Raw genomic sequence first — 17,103 nt, 5'->3', positions numbered from 1 at the left:
CATCATACCCGCCTCCGATCAGGACAGGCAGTCCGCGGTTTGCGGCCCCTCCTTGGTTGCGGCCAACGGATCGGCCATCCGCACCTTCGGCCCGCGCAACGTCACCCTCTGCTTCGGCGGCCAACGCTTTACTTGGACTTTTGTAACCGCCAGCGTGCCCATGGCTCTGCTAGGCGCCGACCTCCTCTGCGCACACGGACTGCTGGTGGACATCCAACGGCGTCGCCTCATCAACGCCGAGACCTTCAGCTCCCTGGTATGCACATTGAGCAGCTCCGCTCCGACCGAGCTGGCATGCGCCCTCACAGCGGCGAACGAGTTTGCTCGCCTGCTCACGGAGTTCCCGGCCCTCACGCGGCCGTTTTCGGCCGTCGCAGTACGACATGGGATCGAGCACCACATACCAACCATGGGCCCGCCGGTCTACGCCAGAGCCCGCCGCCTCGACCCAGCCAAGCTCGCCGTGGCCAAAGCCGAGTTCGACGCTTTGGAACACCTCGGCATCGTGCGGCGCTCCGATAGCGCGTGGGCTTCGCCACGACACATCGTCCCAAAACCAGGGGGCGGCTGACGCCCATGTGGCGACTACCGCCGCCTTAACGACGCTACCACCCCCGACAGGTATCCGATCCCGCACATCCAAGACTTCTCTGCCCGTCTGGCAGGACGGGTCATTTTTTCAAAAATCGATCTCATACGGGGATATCACCAGGTACCTGTCAGGGCGGCCGACGTCCCTAAAACGGCCGTCATCACGCCGTTCGGCTTATTCGAATTCCTACGGATGCCTTTTGGCCTCAAGAACGCGGCTCAGTCGTTCCAGCGCTTGATGGACGGCGTGCTGCGTGCCCTGCCGTTCCTCTCCGTTTACCTGGACGACATCCTCGTCGCCAGCACGTCCCGGGCCGAGCACCTCCTCCACCTCCGAACACTGTTCGGGCGCCTCAGCGAGCACGGCCTCATCGTCAACCCGGCCAAATGCCACTTTGGCACGACGGCCGTTGATTTTTTGGGCCACCACATCACCAAGAACGGGGCCGTGCCGCTGCCAACCAAGGTCGAGGCCATCACCACGTTTGCGCGTCCCCGCTCCATAAAGGCCCTGCAGGAATTCCTGGGAATGGTGAATTTCTATCACCGCTTCGTGCCCCGCGCTGCTCAACTCATGCGGCCCCTCTACGAAGCCCTCTGGGGCAAGCCGGCCAAGCACGACATCGTCTGGTCCGCAACAATGGACGCGGCCTTCCAAAGCTCAAAGCGGGCCCTCGCCGACGCAACACTGCTCGCTCACCCGGTGCTCAACGCTCCCATCGCCCTCACCACGGATGCCTCCGACTACGCGGTGGGCGCCGTACATGAGCAATGGGTGAACGGGGTTTGGCAGCCACTCGCTTTTTTCAGCCGGCAGCTCCGGCCGAACGAGCTCAAATATAGCACGTTTGACCGTGAGCTCCTCGGTCTACACCTGGCCGTTCGCCATTTCCGCCACCTCCTGGAGGGCCGACCCTTCACGGCGTTCGTCGACCACAAGCCGTTGGTTTACGCAATGGCCAAGGTCACGGAGCCGTGGTCGGCCCGCCAACAGCGCCACCTCTCCGCCGTGTCGGAGTTTAACACGGACATCCGGCACGTCGCCGGCAAAAACAACGCCGTGGCCGACTGTCTTTCTCGGGCCAGCGCGAACGCGGTCCACCTCGACGTGGACTTCGCGCTTATGGCGGCGGACCAAACCACCGACACCACGGTGCAAGCCCTCCGGGCGGCGGACACGGGCCTCCGCCTGGCCGACATCCCCTTCGCGGACACTGTCCTGCTTTGCGACGTCTCCCAAGGCCAGCCTCGCCCCATCGTGCCCGTTACCTGGCAACGCCGCATCTTCGCCTCCCTCCACGGCCTTTCCCACCTGGGCCGGAAAGCTTCCCAGAAGCTGGTGTCGGCGCGATTCGTCTGGCACGGCCTTCGACGGGACGTCCGCGATTGGACCAGCACCTGCACAGCCTGCCAACAGGCCAAGGTCCACCGACACACCCAGGCCCCGCTGGCACCTTTCACCGTGCCCGAACGACGTTTCGGCCACGTCAACGTGGATCTGGTGGGCCCCCTCCCCCCATCACGGGGGTTCACATGTCAAGTTGTAGATTTGTTATTGCCTAAAGTTCAGTTATAGACGTTGGTTGCTAATGTGTTATGATTTAAATGTTGTTTAAAAATGCTATTTTCATAAAGTTAATAAAGGGTTTTTGCTTCAGTTTAGTTTTGGATGAGGAAAGGCTCGCTTCGGTCGTGTTGGGCAAATGGTTTTTCGTATACGTGTGCTTTTTCGAGGCTAGATAAGGCCGGTCGTAAAATCACGCTCACATGCGCGTGATTTTGTGTAACGCTAGTAGAATGATTAGATTGCAGACATAAACCTATTGTTTTTACCATATATATTTTGTATTAATCACAGCGACGCCTGACTCTGTATAAACATGCTTTGAATTACTCATGTGAACAAACCCATATATTTTATGGTCTTATCTGGCTGGCCAAGCATGGTCTTATCTGGCCAAGCATGCACTCTTCTCTCTGTGAGTTACATTTTTCGTCACCTCGGAGCTTTTGAAACTATATCTGGTCCGAATGATAAGGAAGGGCTGACTCCCCCGAATGACAGAGCGGATGACGGTGGGGGCTAGGATGGCGGTGAGGGACTCTCGCCAGTCGCTTTGTTCTCTCGGAGATTTTCTGATAATCGTATTCCTATAAAAGTGAATGAGAATCAATGCGTTTCCAGGAAGGCTTGACTTGGCATGAAGCTGGTTCTTGCTGTAGATGTCTTGTCTCCTCCGGATCTGTATAAGTTGGTTTTAATAAAAAGCTGCGTCATTCAGGCTATTTGTGGACTTCCTTTCCAAACGAAGAGCTGCTTCTTCACAGATGGTACCAGGAGTGGGGTCAGCACCGGACGACGGGAAACGGAGCCCGAGGGACAGGAGGAAGGCTGCCTGAGGCCGGCGCCGGCACGTTGATTTGATTAAAGGTGGGAGTTGTTTTATATCAGAGGGCTATTATTCCAAATTCGTACCTTCCTCCCTCGAGCGGGCTCAGTCTCCCTATCTCCGCGCTGCCTGCACTCGAACAGAAATTGTAAGTAAAGGCTCATTTTAGGCCTCAGAATGACGTGGCTTTGTTAAAGCCAGGATAAACAAGTAAGGATACCAGTAAGGACTTAACAGTAAGCTTAAAGTTACAGTTAGCACCAGGAGGGGAAAATGAGGTCGGACAGCCATATAGGCTGAAGCCAGGTGGCCAAGATTTTTCCAGGAAGGAACAGCCCAGAGACAAGATGGGGTATGCCATTGCATGCCAGGGAACGAAGGGCTGTGGCTAACTTAGAAGGGCCATAAAAACATGGCCAGTAAAAGGATTTGCGCAGGATATCGGTGAAGATAACGTTCGGTACAAGGGAAGGGGGAAAAGTGAGGTCGGACAGCCGTAAAGGTTGAGCCAGGCCGAGAACTTTCCAGGAAGGATCAGCCCAGAGCAATAAGATGGGAAGCAAGCTAATGAAAGAAGGGGAACCCCTTAAGGGAACCCCGGCATCTTTCATGTTTAAGAGGCATCATTTTGCCGCGGTAAGACCAGTAAAAGACTGGGCTGTGTTAACTAAAGATTTAAATAATCCCTGGCCAGGGGAGGGATCGTTTGCGCTTGACAAGAAGGAAGCAAGCAACAGAGGTCCAGATAAAGCAGGCCAGGATCTGGTGGACAAGAGAAAATAAATAAGCTCACAGGAAATGGGCCAGGTGGCCACAGGGTGAGAAGGACAGGAATGGTTTTTGAAATATTGAAATTTTAAGCATTGCAGCTATGGTTATTGAAGCTACACCAGACAGAGGACAAGTAAGCAGTTAAACAAGTAAATCAGCGAGTGATGCCGCTGGACCAGATACCAGACCAAGACCCCCCAACCCCCCAAGACCTGAGCTCAGTCCCGGGGCTCTAGGCAACAACCCCCACCCCCCCAAGACCTGAGCTCAGTCCCGGGGCTCTAGGCAACACCCCAACACCCCCCGCCCTGCCTTCCCTTTTTCACCTCAACCCACCCCCGTCCAACCCGTCCCAAAAATCCTTTTCCTTGAATGAGAGACGTAACATGAATGAGCAAAGATTGTTTGGGAGTGGCTGGAGAAAGGCATGATTTGAGTCGATCTGAGTTTCGCGCGAAGTCTGGGAGACTTCTATGAGTATATGAATGAGGAATGAATGTATATTGGGATGTTAATTGACGTGTGTATCTGGCCAATGTATCTGTCTGTATGACATATGCAAAGCAGAGGGTTTCGGTGTGAAGCTTTGTAAGTGGTCTGCTCGACATGGGGGAAATTCAGGCCGGGAATGTCCATTTTAGCGTCTATCCGAGAGAACAGGCGAGGTCCTGAACTGAGTCCGGATTTTCATCTGTTTGGGAGTTGTTTGGGAAGCGAATTGATATAAATCGGGTCAGGAAAGCACTCGGAGTGCCCTTGTCGACCTACTGTTGATATGAAGCGGTTTCTTGGAGATGGTTGCAGGATGGGCTGTTTTTTTCTTTCGAGCGGCAGTCGGACGGAGATTTGGAATTTGTTGAACTAAATTCAGAATTCGAATCAATATGTGTGTTTTACTTGAATCGAAGAGTTCATTCAATGGCAGATATTGTGGATTGTATGTGTGGGATGTATCGCTGAGGCAGCTCACCTTTGGAATTGGTGTCATATAGTGCATTTTGGGGTCGGGGAGGTGGAGCGTCGGAGATCCTGTTTTTTTGCGATGTTTACGAGCTAGGGATGAGTTCTGACAGCTCACTGTTATGACGGCCCTCATTCGAGAGCGGCGCGCAGTTTTGGTTGCCACGGCTACGAGCCTCGCAGGAAACCGCGAGGCGGGAGTGTTGGGATTCGTGTGGAGGCACGAGGGTGCGCGCCAAGACGGGGGGCGGCGTGGCGTCGTCGCGTTGAGATGGTTGTGCCAGGTCGATCGGCGATCTCTGAATTTAAATCGGATTTTTGACATGTGTGTTGTGAAATTAACGTCTATCCGAGAATCCTGGCGATGTTCGTTTAATTAAAGTGTGGTACAAACCTGTGTTTCCGCCGTGCGGCTCCGTGGAAGTTTGGGTAGAGGGATATTGTGCGTTCGGGCAGGAGCCGAGCGAGCCGCGAGTCACGGGTGTGCTGTATGAGATTTGCTCAGAGTGCCGGCGATAACTCGCCCACTCTCAGAGGAGGATGTGTGCCCAAATGCATTGTGGGTCATTTCGACTTTGCTGGATGTCGGACGTTCATGTCAGTATCTTGTCAGAATCTTCTTCTTCATGTCATGTCCTTCATCCTTCATCTTCTTGTCCTTCATCTTCATGTCAGAATTAGACATGAGTCATGAGCCATGTCAGAATAGTGGGCACCTGCGACATACATGCCATGCAATGTCACAAAAGGAATACGTTATTTAAAATGGATTTATATAAGGGGAAGAAACGATTTCCAAACTAAATTCGATTTCTAGAATGATTTTCTAAACGCTAAAATAAACGATTTCAAGACAGAGTAATTAATTTCCGGTGACAAGTTCCAACAGGAAGTCTTGTTCATACAGTAACAGTAAGTGAGGTACAGTGCGGAGTGGCGGCTGGAAGATGCATCGAAGGATTTGTGTTGATCGATGCGCCGGACAAAGGGTTTGCTGGCGAGCGATGCTGGTAAGGTTAAGTTATTAAAATTCAATAATTTGAGCAGAAATGTCACGTTTTCAACAGAACGCTTATCCGAGGAAAGAGGAATATCGAGGTTTCAACTGTCGGTATGTGGTGTGGCTGGTGCCAAGGTGTGCGGTGGTCAGGTGTGTAACGAAGCCATTTGTCCAGTGTCAGGAGTGGGATGGGAGCGGAATGAGTGTACTTGGGAGGATATTGTTCCAGGTACAAGACAAGATGCTCTTGCAATGACGGGGGGCAAGGAGACACCTAGATGTGCGAATAAGGTACGTCGAATGGTTGTCGGAGGTTGTGGTTTCATTGCTGTCTGTTCTGTGGAGTTATATTTCTGAGGCATGGATTTCAAGGAGGAAGTGTGTGCCCCGAGAAGATTGTGGGTCGCAGATTGGGCACTCTGGGTGGACACGGGGGTTGCAGTTGTGTGGGCGCGAGGAGGTTTGTTGATGAAGCGTTGTGCGAACGAGGAGGGATGTGCGAAAGGTGTGCACCAGGTAGAGAGGTGCTGCATTGTAAAGCACGCCTCGTACGGACGTTCCTGGGCGGATTGTGACGGTTGTTGGATTCGTAGAAGTTAGCATTATGCTATGTAGAGCCACATTAATGGTCATTTGTCCATTGTCGCCGGACTTGCATTACTTGTGGGATAATAAAGCGCTGGTTACCCCAATTTGAAGTTTGACCTTTCGAAGTTTATTTGACCTTTGTTCGAGATATGTAAGGGTAAGAGGTCAGAGGCAATTCACTAACCTTGGAAGAACGACAGGCGGAGTCAGTCTACAGGGTGTTGCTTTAACGACAGGATATAGAACTTAAATCTGGAGAGAATATCGGGACATATATTGTTGGATAAAACTGAAATCATGTACGTAATTAATGAACAGAGAATATCGAGTTCTGTTTGTCGTTGTAATTGTCGTTGAGGTCCCGATTCAGGGGTCTCAAGAAATAAACAGACTTCCGGTGCCGACCGGAAGCGTCAGGTACAGTACGCTTGAGTTTAATTTAACCGGGCCGAGCACAGTGACGTGCGTGATCGAGCAATGGGGATAGTCATGGTCAGTGAAATGCAGTGAAATGCAGTGAACATGCCCGATTTGGCTTTGCGAGGCTCCGGATAGAAATTGGCATTTCGATGCTGTGGATTATATTGTGCCTGCCCGGAAAGGTGATGTCCTGTGCTGGGGCTGGCGACATGCCTCTGTTATTTGTCTGTCTGTCGGTCTGATTGTAAGTCTTTGGTACTGGGAGGGCTAATTGAGTGCTTAGGCGTCATTGTTCCATGGAGGCAGGAGCTGTGAGTCACAAAATGTAAACGGGAACTTTGTGTAACTTTGCACCGGATCCACAAACAGAGAGATGGACAGGACAACAATGGAGTTTATATGGACGGGTTTGGGGCAGGTTCAATCTGACGATTACAGAGGGCTTTGTTCTGTTCACGAAACATGTAAAATTCATGGAGTTGAAGTGGTTTGCAAGAAGGCAGCAGAGTCAGTACTGGGATGCAACCTCGTCCAGGGGTTTTGGTCCAGCCTGCAAGGAGTCCAGGGGCTTGTTTCAGGGCTGGGTCACCAAAAATGGGATGCTGTGCCCATCTGGATGTAAAATTATCCATCAAGGACGGGGAATAATGTGCAGTGTGACTGATTGGAGGTAATAAGGATTTGTGTCGATTTCTTGATTCGAGTTGATCTGGAAACAAAGACAGATGGGATTAATGTGTATATCAGGAACATTTTGGAAAAGAAATATGGATATATGACATTACTAAAATATAACCAAGCAATTGAGAGTTCTTGGGTTAATGGGATATAAATAAATGCATCTACAAGTTGATGGTTTATAAAAATTTAGTTCTGGATGATACTTAAACGATGAACAATGTTGGCAATATACAAAGAATGTGACTTGTTTTTTGGGGGGGAAAACATGTGGTTTAAAATTGGTTGGCTAAGTTTTAAAGATGGAGATGTTTCGCAGAACTCTTATGATTATTTATATGAGTGGTGGACTATTCCATGGCGAAGCATTTTTCAGTTTATTGAAAGTTGGATTTTGTAAAATAATGGTTTAATATAACCACAGTAGAAAATAATATACAGATTTGGGACATTTTGTAAACTTTCGAATAATGAGAAGATTCATAAAATTCATTTTATTTATTTCATGGAAAATATTTGGGTTGCAAGTGGAGAAGCATGGTATGGTATAAAAATAAAGAGGGAGTATCCAGGAAAAGGATGTTCAAGTGAACTTTGTGCTGTGAAAAGAATGTCGAGTTAATGGAAGTGTTTTGTTCGATTAATTTTGTTCAATTTGTGTTCAAATGACCATCGATGTTGGGGGCAAAGTTATGGGTGGATTTGGTGAGTGGTTTTGGGGCAAACGAAGATTAATTTAGATTTATCATAGTTAAGTTCGAGGAAGTTGATTTGAAGCCAGAATTTTATTTGGATGCCAGAAAGGAGAAAGGAGATGCTGAAAGCCAGAAAGGAGATGCTGTTGTCTACTCTGAATGACAGGTGGTGGTATCCAGGGCGCTGAGGAGTTTTGTTCACGTTGTAAAGTTTGTTTATTTAGTTTGTTTATTGTAGAGAAGAGTGCTTTTGGGATTCCGGAGCCAGAGTGGATAATTTGAGAGTAGTAGGTGGTCCTTGTGGGCTTGGGAGTGAACTGATTTGGGTTTAATAGGCACAAGCTGGTCTAAACAGGGTGAGGAGGATGGTGTGATTGATGATGTCAAAGGAGGCGTTGAAGTGAGGAGGATGAAAATGTTGAGGTTGCCGGCATCAGAGGAGAGAAAAGGTCGCTGGTGATTTTGAGGAGAGCAGTTTCAGTACTGTGGCTGGAGCAGAATCCGGATTGGGATGTTTCATACAGGTTATTGGCAGAGTGGTGATGTTTGAGTTGAGTGGCCACAGCACGTTCCAAAACTTTTGACAGAAAGGGTAGGTTGGAGATGGGTCTGAAGTTATTTAGGGTGTCAGGGTTTAGTCCAGGGTTTTTCCAGAATGGGGGTGAAGTTTCACGAGTTTTTGGGGAAATCGGTATGTGAAGCTGGATTAAGTTGGAACTGCTTGATGAGCCATGGAGATGGATTGGGTTTTGTTGTTGGTTGTCTGGGAGTTCGGTTGTTGCATTGCCAAAGGTTTCTGTGTGGTGGACACACTCGTTGGCTGTTGTCTTGTGTGACGTGGAGGGAGATGTATGTGGCTGCGTGTGGCTGCCTGGAATCGGGAAGGCGGCTACAGTGGTTGATATTGGTTGTGGATTGTCCGGGGTGCTTCGATTTGCATAGGGGGTGAAGATTGGGATATTACATTATTTTAAGTAAGTATTGGCATGAGTAATTACATAAGTAATTATGAGTTATTATGAGTATTAGTTATGAGTAAGTGATTATTACCTTCGCAAAAGCGGAAGGTTATGTTTTGATCGCTGTGTATTTGTATGTCTGTGTGTGTGTGTATGTGTATGTTATTCGCATAACTCAAAAAGTATTCAACCGATTCGCATGAAATTTGGTGGGATGATAGGTTATTATCCGGGAACCATTTGATTAGATTTTGGAATCGATCGGGTCAAAGGTCAAGGTCAAGGTCAAGAAAAGGTCATGGATGTGATTACAATATCAAATTTTTGGCGGGATAGAATGGTTTAATTTGAAACAAATCTTCCCGCATGACAACGTAGGTGTGGCTTTGCTACACAGATCTTGTAGTCTTTTATTTTGGCAACAAAAGTAGCTGCGGCGAAGGTATGCGCTCTACCGAGTGCCCGTTCTAGTTTTAGTAAAGTTACATGTTTCGCTGTGTTGTGGATCTGGGGACAAGCTAGTTTGATGGGTACCCTGGGGTCTTCGGCGTGTCTATGTGTTTGGCTGTCTGTTACACCGGACTCTTGAATGGGTTTTCATGAGACGAATTTCAGACATAACAGTGAGAATCTATTTTGAGCGAATCACAGTGGGTGAGGAAAACATTGTGTGTGACCAGACACCAGAACTGACCAGAATTGAAATTGGAAGTAGACCAGGTTATTTCTATTATTTGTTTATTCGTGAATATAAATAAATAATAGGGGGAGGTTAATGGAGGTTAATGGAGGTTAATGGTGGTTTGTTTGTGTTAATGGAGGTTAATGGTGGTTTGTTTGTGTTAATGGAGGTTAATGGTGGTTTGTTTGTGTTAATTCTAGTTGAAACTCTCGCTGAAGTAATTTTCGTTTATTTTTATTATTTTATTGATTTTTTTAATGATTTTGATTGATTTTTTATTTGATTTGAGAGTTGAGATGATTGATTTTTTATTAATTTTATAATTTTATTTTTATTGATGTTGGAAACAGGTAATGGGATGCTGAGAGAAGGATTGAATTTAATTTGAATTGGACTGGATTAAATGGGATTGAATTTAAAAATTGAATATTGGATAATTTTTCGAATATTGGATAAAATTGGATCCACTGAAAAAAGTGGATTAGGAAATTGGAGAAAAGGTGTTCTATGAAACTATGAATTGAATCTATGAATTGGAGACCTGTAGACCAGGCGTTCCCAGGAGACTTGTGGACCAGGTGTTCCACCAGAGGAAAAAGACCAGGTGTTCGTGGAGCACTTCACCTGCAAGAACGCCTTGGAACCAAGGTGGAAGGGACCAGTCCAGGTGTTGCTGACTACACCAACGGCAGTCTTTTGCGAGGGCAAGACTTCGTGGATCCACGCCACGCACTGTAAGTTGGCCATACAAGCACCAGACACTACACCACAGCAACCACAGTAAGGATGGGCCTAATCATAGGTACAATACTATTGATAGCGACAGCAGCTAGGGGAAACTCCGATTCCAATAGATGCGAAAACGAAACCCGACACCTCACCGTAACATGGGGACAAAGAGTATCACTACCATGTTTCGAACAGAAAGCCCTGCACACAAATTGGGTGAACATAAATTGGCTAGCACTGTCGGCAGGGCCTGGACGCGTTGGCATGGTACTACAAAAGCAACGAGAGTTCCGGGAAGACGGGCAAGCTAGCATTAAGACCTTGGCCCAACCAGGATACCAATGGGGAACCCCTGATTTTAAGCTACAAACACGCACACGCCTAGGGAAAGACATGACCATGCAGGTCCGGTGCAGCGTCTGGACCCCTGGCGCGGCCGGTGGCGAAAAGAACTACATACCATGCATCGAATACATACTCACGCCACAACCCCAGAATAAGGCCCCAAAGAAGGGTGAAAACACATATTGGAAAGTGGCCAGGGAAGTGGCAACAATTCAAAATAGGACACACTGCTGGTCGTGCATGCGCTTTCCCCAAGCAGGCACCACAGGAATACACATGATAGTGCTACCCTCGTCCCTCAATGACCTCTGCTCACAACCTATCGATTCCCCATGTTTAGTCACCACGCTGGAAAGAGAAGGGGTTGACAACGGCAAGAGTTGCAATCGACAATTTAATTATCGCCCGTCAATGATTGCCCATGTGGCCGAGAGGCCTGCCCCCGTCTGGGTCAAACCACAGAAAGGGACGGTCTGCCTCCAGGGTTCCGGCCACTTGCGTATGGGAGAATCAGAATGCGCCTACACTCTCCCCGGGAAGCTGGGACAAGGGAGCTCGGGGATTACATTACGAATAGTACTGCAAGATAAACACAACCACAACATAACGGCTATAACATTCTCTAGGGGGGTTAGTAGGATTAATGGGGTGGTAAAGGGACTCCAGTGCTTATCCACCCACCTGGTCCCACCCCATGGGACAATGTTTATATGCGGCGACAAGGCTTACCCCTATTTACCAAATAATTGGGGGGGCACATGTTATCTGGGTTCAGTCCTTCCTGACGTTGAGATACTGGATGAGCTAGACCCAAAGTCCTTGGACAGGCGTTATAAGAGGTCAGTCATGAACGAAGATGGAACCACTAAACTACACGGGAGTCTATGGGAAAAGGTGTTTGGTTTCTTCTTCCCAGGAGCGGGCACAGTCATGGATAGTTTCCGGATAGATAAATTGGCTTTGGCCCTAGAAAAGGTGGCAAACGACACCGCTACGGCTCATGACATACTATTGGACACGGTAATTCACATGCGTACAATGGTGATGCAGAAGTGAGACTAAGGGAAACTAGCCACGCCCTGACGATCGATCGGATCGCGCGCGAAAATTCTTATACATTTAGCTGGCTCACTGACTGGTTCCAGGGATGGACGGGCACCATAGTGAAGTGGTTATTGACCGCACTGGCCGTGATAATCGGGGTAGTAATTTGGGGGGCACTAATGAAATCTCTAGTCCTCCTCTGTATGAGAAAGTATTTTACAGGATGGAAAGTGAAGAAGCCGCCGACAACGACTATGGCTCTGACCACAGAGGCCGTCGACCTGAACGGGTCCTTCAACAAGGCAGTTGCGACCGGCGCTCCAGGAAATTGCATTGAATTTTGTAATGACTGTGATACTTGTGCGGATCCCATGTGGGAACTGGCTGCTGCCTGTAACGGTGTATGTGATGACTGTGATACTTGTGCTATAAACCCCTTGCGTGTACTGGCTAACGCTGCTTATGTATTACAAGCTGACAGCTGCACGCCCCCTTTCAACCCAACTATGGATCTGATTGCGACGCTGGGTCTGGCGATCGAGGGACCCGACGTGGATATCCTAGACCCGCAAGCCGACCAGGCGCCCAAGGGAGACTTTGACATAAAGGAAGTTCCTCTCTTTGCTCCATATGTATTAAGTTCAAATGCTTCAAGTGAATCGGATTTTTACGCTCTGTACCCTGACCAGGAAATTGAGACACAAGATACTGACAATATTATGTATTCCCCAGAACAGCAGCACGTGAGGGACCTCATGGGCATGATCGTTGATTAACTTCGAAGATCTGCAAGGACTGAGTCTGCAAAGGGTGGGGGGAGCAAGTTCCGCAGGGGAGGTGATGGGCCCTCTGGCGGAGCAGAACCTCATCTGGACCAGACACCTTCGTTGTGGATCCGAAACGTTAATGGACTTTCATGTTCTGAGCCCTCAGGCTCCGAGCACGCACCACACGACACGTTCGCCAAATGCACGGGCGAGGCGCTTTGGGCGCACGATATGCCCTTGGGAGATACCCGCATTACACAATTATTTTTCAATAAAGCCCGATGTGGCACGTTGTCTCTTAAGATACTTTGTCTCGACGAGACAAGAGGAAGGAATGTCAAGTTGTAGATTTGTTATTGCCTAAAGTTCAGTTATAGACGTTGGTTGCTAATGTGTTATGATTTAAATGTTGTTTAAAAATGCTATTTTCATAAAGTTAATAAAGGGTTTTTGCTTCAGTTTAGTTTTGGATGAGGAAAGGCTCGCTTCGGTCGTGTTGGGCAAATGGTTTTTCGTATACGTGTGCTTTTTCGAGGCTAGATAAGGCCGGTCGTAAAATCACGCTCACATGCGCGTGATTTTGTGTAACGCTAGTAGAATGATTAGATTGCAGACATAAACCTATTGTTTTTACCATATATATTTTGTATTAATCACAGCGACGCCTGACTCTGTATAAACATGCTTTGAATTACTCATGTGAACAAACCCATATATTTTATGGTCTTATCTGGCTGGCCAAGCATGGTCTTATCTGGCCAAGCATGCACTCTTCTCTCTGTGAGTTACATTTTTCGTCACCTCGGAGCTTTTGAAACTATATCTGGTCCGAATGATAAGGAAGGGCTGACTCCCCCGAATGACAGAGCGGATGACGGTGGGGGCTAGGATGGCGGTGAGGGACTCTCGCCAGTCGCTTTGTTCTCTCGGAGATTTTCTGATAATCGTATTCCTATATAAGTGAATGAGAATCAATGCGTTTCCAGGAAGGCTTGACTTGGCATGAAGCTGGTTCTTGCTGTAGATGTCTTGTCTCCTCCGGATCTGTATAAGTTGGTTTTAATAAAAAGCTGCGTCATTCAGGCTATTTGTGGACTTCCTTTCCAAACGAAGAGCTGCTTCTTCACACACACACCTGCTCACCATGGTGGACAGGACCACCAGGTGGCCGGAGGCCGTTCCCCTCGTCTCCACCACCACCGCCGACATGGCGCAGGCTTTCATCGCCACCTGGGTCGCCCGCACCGGCGGACATCTCGTCGGACTGCGGACCGCAGTTCACGTCCGAGCTGTGGGGCGCGGTCGCCCGCAACCTGGGGGTCAAGCTCCACCGTACTACGGCCTACCACCCCCAAGCCAACGGGTTGTGCGAGCGATTCCACAGTTCCATGAAGGCCGCGCTCATGGCCGGCCTTCAAGACGGCGGTTGGGCCGACCGGCTGCCGTGGGTCCTTTTGGGCCTCCGCACGGCCCCCAAGGAGGACCTCCGGGCATCCACCGCCGAGCTTGTCTACGGCCAGGCGCTACGCGTCCCGGGCAAATTCGTGCCCGACGCTACCAGTCCCTGGTCCGCAGCTCACCAGCGCTCGGACCTCCAGGAGGCCGCCTGACGGTTTGCCCCCTGCCAACATCCCACCATGGTGACGCCCAGTCCTACGTCCCCCCGGCGCTTCGCACAGCGGAGTACGTTTTTGTGCGTCATGACGCACATCGGGGGCCACTCCGGGCGCCGTACGACGGGCCCTTCCGGGTCCTGCGACGGGGACGACAAGTCGTTCGTCATCGACATCAGCGGCAGGTCGGACCGGATTGCCGTGGCCCGCCTCAAGCCGGCGCACGTGGACATCGACCAACCGCCACGGTTGGCCCTTCCGCCGCGGTGAGGCCGCCCCCCGTCCACGGTGCCCCCCACTCGACCGCCCACCACCACACCGGACCCCCCCCCCCCCCCCCACGACCCGCCAGGGGTCGCTTCGGCCGGGTTATCAGGACCCCCCCTCAAATTGACCCTGCCGGTGCAAGTCGATTCTGGGGGGACGTGTGTAGCGGCTACCGCTGGGTTTACACAATCGCCTTGCACCTACCAAGGACGCGGAGCGATCACCATGCCGGGCTCGTCCAGGACGCCCGGGCACGCCCGCTCTCGACTTGCCAGGCCGCGGCCAGGACGCCCGGCCACGCCCCCTCTCGCCTTTCCCGGGCAAACGCTCCGGGATAATGTGTGTATATATATTGCTGCCCGATAAACGGGCTTTTCAGAGTACCCGAGTTGTTTTGTGACAATAAAGAAACTCGGACGAATTCCAGCTTTTTGTCGCGTCCATTCTTCCGATTACGTGGGAGCACAGCTCCTTCATGGTCATAATTATGCACTTGCACGTTGTCCGTTCATTCCCCAATTTTGGAGTACTGTGTTTGCCATCTTTGTTTTTCTTTTTCTTTTCCCACATATGTGTTGCAATTGTTACGCTCACCAGAGCAGGGTATTGCATTTGAGTCCGTTTGTTTGTCCGCACAGAATAAGTATGATTTTCTCTACAGCCGTTGGTCCGATTGACAGGAAATTTTCACCTTAGGTGCAACTCCACCTGTATAATTTTTAAATTATAAATATGACGTCATAGGTCATGTGGTGTGGCCGCCATCTTGGAAAAAACGAAAAAATTTGCACCTCTATCTTCGAAAGCGCTGCATAGAAAAAACTGAGACATGGCTCATTGTAAATAACTCTCCATGGGGGAATAAAATATGTTAATGTCATAGGTGCCTACATTATGACGTCATAATTCAACAAGTATAAAACGTCTTCCGATCAAGATGAAATTTCTTGAGCATCATCTAGGGATAAATTTGTGGAGGAAAAAAAAAGAACGATGACGTCATTGGTGGTCACGTGGTTCGGCCGCCATATTTGTTTTACCACAAAAGCTTTAAAAACCACTGAAAATACGTCCTGACGAGGGACTGCAATATATGATTGCTTTCTTGTTGGCTATGCTTTTGACCTAACCTGTAGATACAAATTGAAGAGGCATGATGAAAGAAGCAATTTATTACCTCTGCCACCAAAGGTGGATGGAGGTTATGTTTTCACCCCTGTCTGTTTGTTTGTCTATGAATAAAATATCTCAAAAAAGTTGTGGACGGATTTGGACGAAATTTGGCAGAGATGTAGCATATGTGACAAGGACGAAATGATTGGATTTTGGTGAAGATCCGGATTCGGATCCGGCTACTAGAATTTTTAAAGTGATTCTTCACCATTGGGAGATGGGGCCAAAAACGATACATAGCAGGATATCTCAAAAAGTTGTGGACGGATTTGGACGAAACTTGTTGGGCAGGTTGTGTGTGTGACGAGGAAGAATCAATTCAATTTTGGTGAAAATCTGGATCCATAAATGAATGAATTTTATAAGTGATTCTTCACCATTGAGTGATATGGCCAACCAGGCGGAGGTATGCTCTCTACTGAGTGCTGTTCTAGTTTTGATGTCTGTTTCAGTTAACCTTTGGGGTAAGGGGGGCAATGGGGTATGTATCGATTTTGGCTAATTGTTCTGTCCTGTCCATTTTCCCCCCTCCCATAATCCTGGTTTGTTTTGGTTGAGCCAACATTATGTTCGATTTCTTTTCATAAAACGCTTAATGTTTCATATATATTTAAAATTTTTGTTTGCGTGCAATAGGCCAGAGACAGTGACTTCCTCACATTGGAATCTCCTTAATTGCTTCAGGTGTTATTGTGTTCGGTTGGGCAACAGTTTAAGATTGTTTTAGAGGGTAAGAAGTACAATTTGACGATTTTGCAATCTCCCGATGTGGTATTTTATCGATTAATTCTGGCGTCTTTTTAAAGTCTTAGTAGATCAGAAAACGCTCAAGAATAAAAGGTATGGCTTTTGAAAGGTTTATATCCTCACTCTATATTATATTCTCAGCATATCACATTGTACCCATTTGATGCGGTGGCCATTTTTTTCATTATCATCCCTGTATGTGGAGTAGTACACGGAATACAGAGGTGAGTACGCAACGTCTGCGACTTCAACATTTTGCACAGGTTTTGAATTTTTTTTGATCGAATACATTTAACAGACAAAGATGTAAAGATAATTAAAAGGGAAAGTTTTGGTTCTTCTGAGATGCAGGCCTTGCCTACCTTTACACACTCAAAATGTTGGCACTGTCAGACAACAGAGTTTGCAGATCTGCGAGAACAGCTAGGTCAGCAGGATTGCGGGAGTTAAGAGTATCAATAGGAGAATGGATGAACTGAGGGAGGAGATTGATGTGCAGATGAGCCTGATGGGGAGATTGTTAAAAAAAAAAAAATCCGGCTGAGATGGGCTGGACACTTGGCGCAGATGGAGGAAGAGAATGGTGAAAAGAATGGATAGGTTGAGAGAGCAAGGGGAAGAAAAGTGGTAGAACTTACACATTATAGGCAAAAACAATGTAATTGCAGATGCTCTGTCAAGATC

At 48.6% G+C, this 17,103-nt stretch overlaps 1 protein-coding gene across 4 annotated transcripts in view; it reads left to right on the top strand.

Moving 5' to 3' along the window:
- The window catches only part of LOC137420616 (uncharacterized), a 110,999-nt gene extending 97,390 nt beyond the window's left edge, over positions 1-13,609 (top strand). Inside the window, exons 1-2 of one of the 4 annotated variants that reach the window (XM_078773055.1) lie at positions 2,851-3,022; positions 10,282-13,609. In XM_078773055.1, coding sequence (XP_078629181.1) covers positions 10,521-11,864 — 1,344 coding nt within the window. In that variant the 5' untranslated portion in view covers positions 2,851-3,022; positions 10,282-10,520 and the 3' untranslated portion in view covers positions 11,865-13,609. Of the gene's footprint in view, positions 1-2,850; positions 3,023-9,347; positions 9,834-9,873 lie in introns of those variants that run through there. The other 3 variants (XM_078773054.1, XM_078773053.1, XM_078773056.1) reach the window with 3 other exon arrangements.
- The last annotated feature ends 3,494 nt before the right edge of the window (positions 13,610-17,103 follow it).

The sequence above is a fragment of the Myxine glutinosa genome, chromosome 2 (assembly GCF_964187855.1).
Source record: "Myxine glutinosa chromosome 2, kmMyxGlut1.1, whole genome shotgun sequence".
Taxonomy (NCBI): Eukaryota; Metazoa; Chordata; class Myxini; order Myxiniformes; family Myxinidae; genus Myxine; species Myxine glutinosa.
The sequence above is the reverse complement of the archived record's forward strand: the minus strand, read 5'-3'. Positions and strand labels throughout refer to the sequence as shown.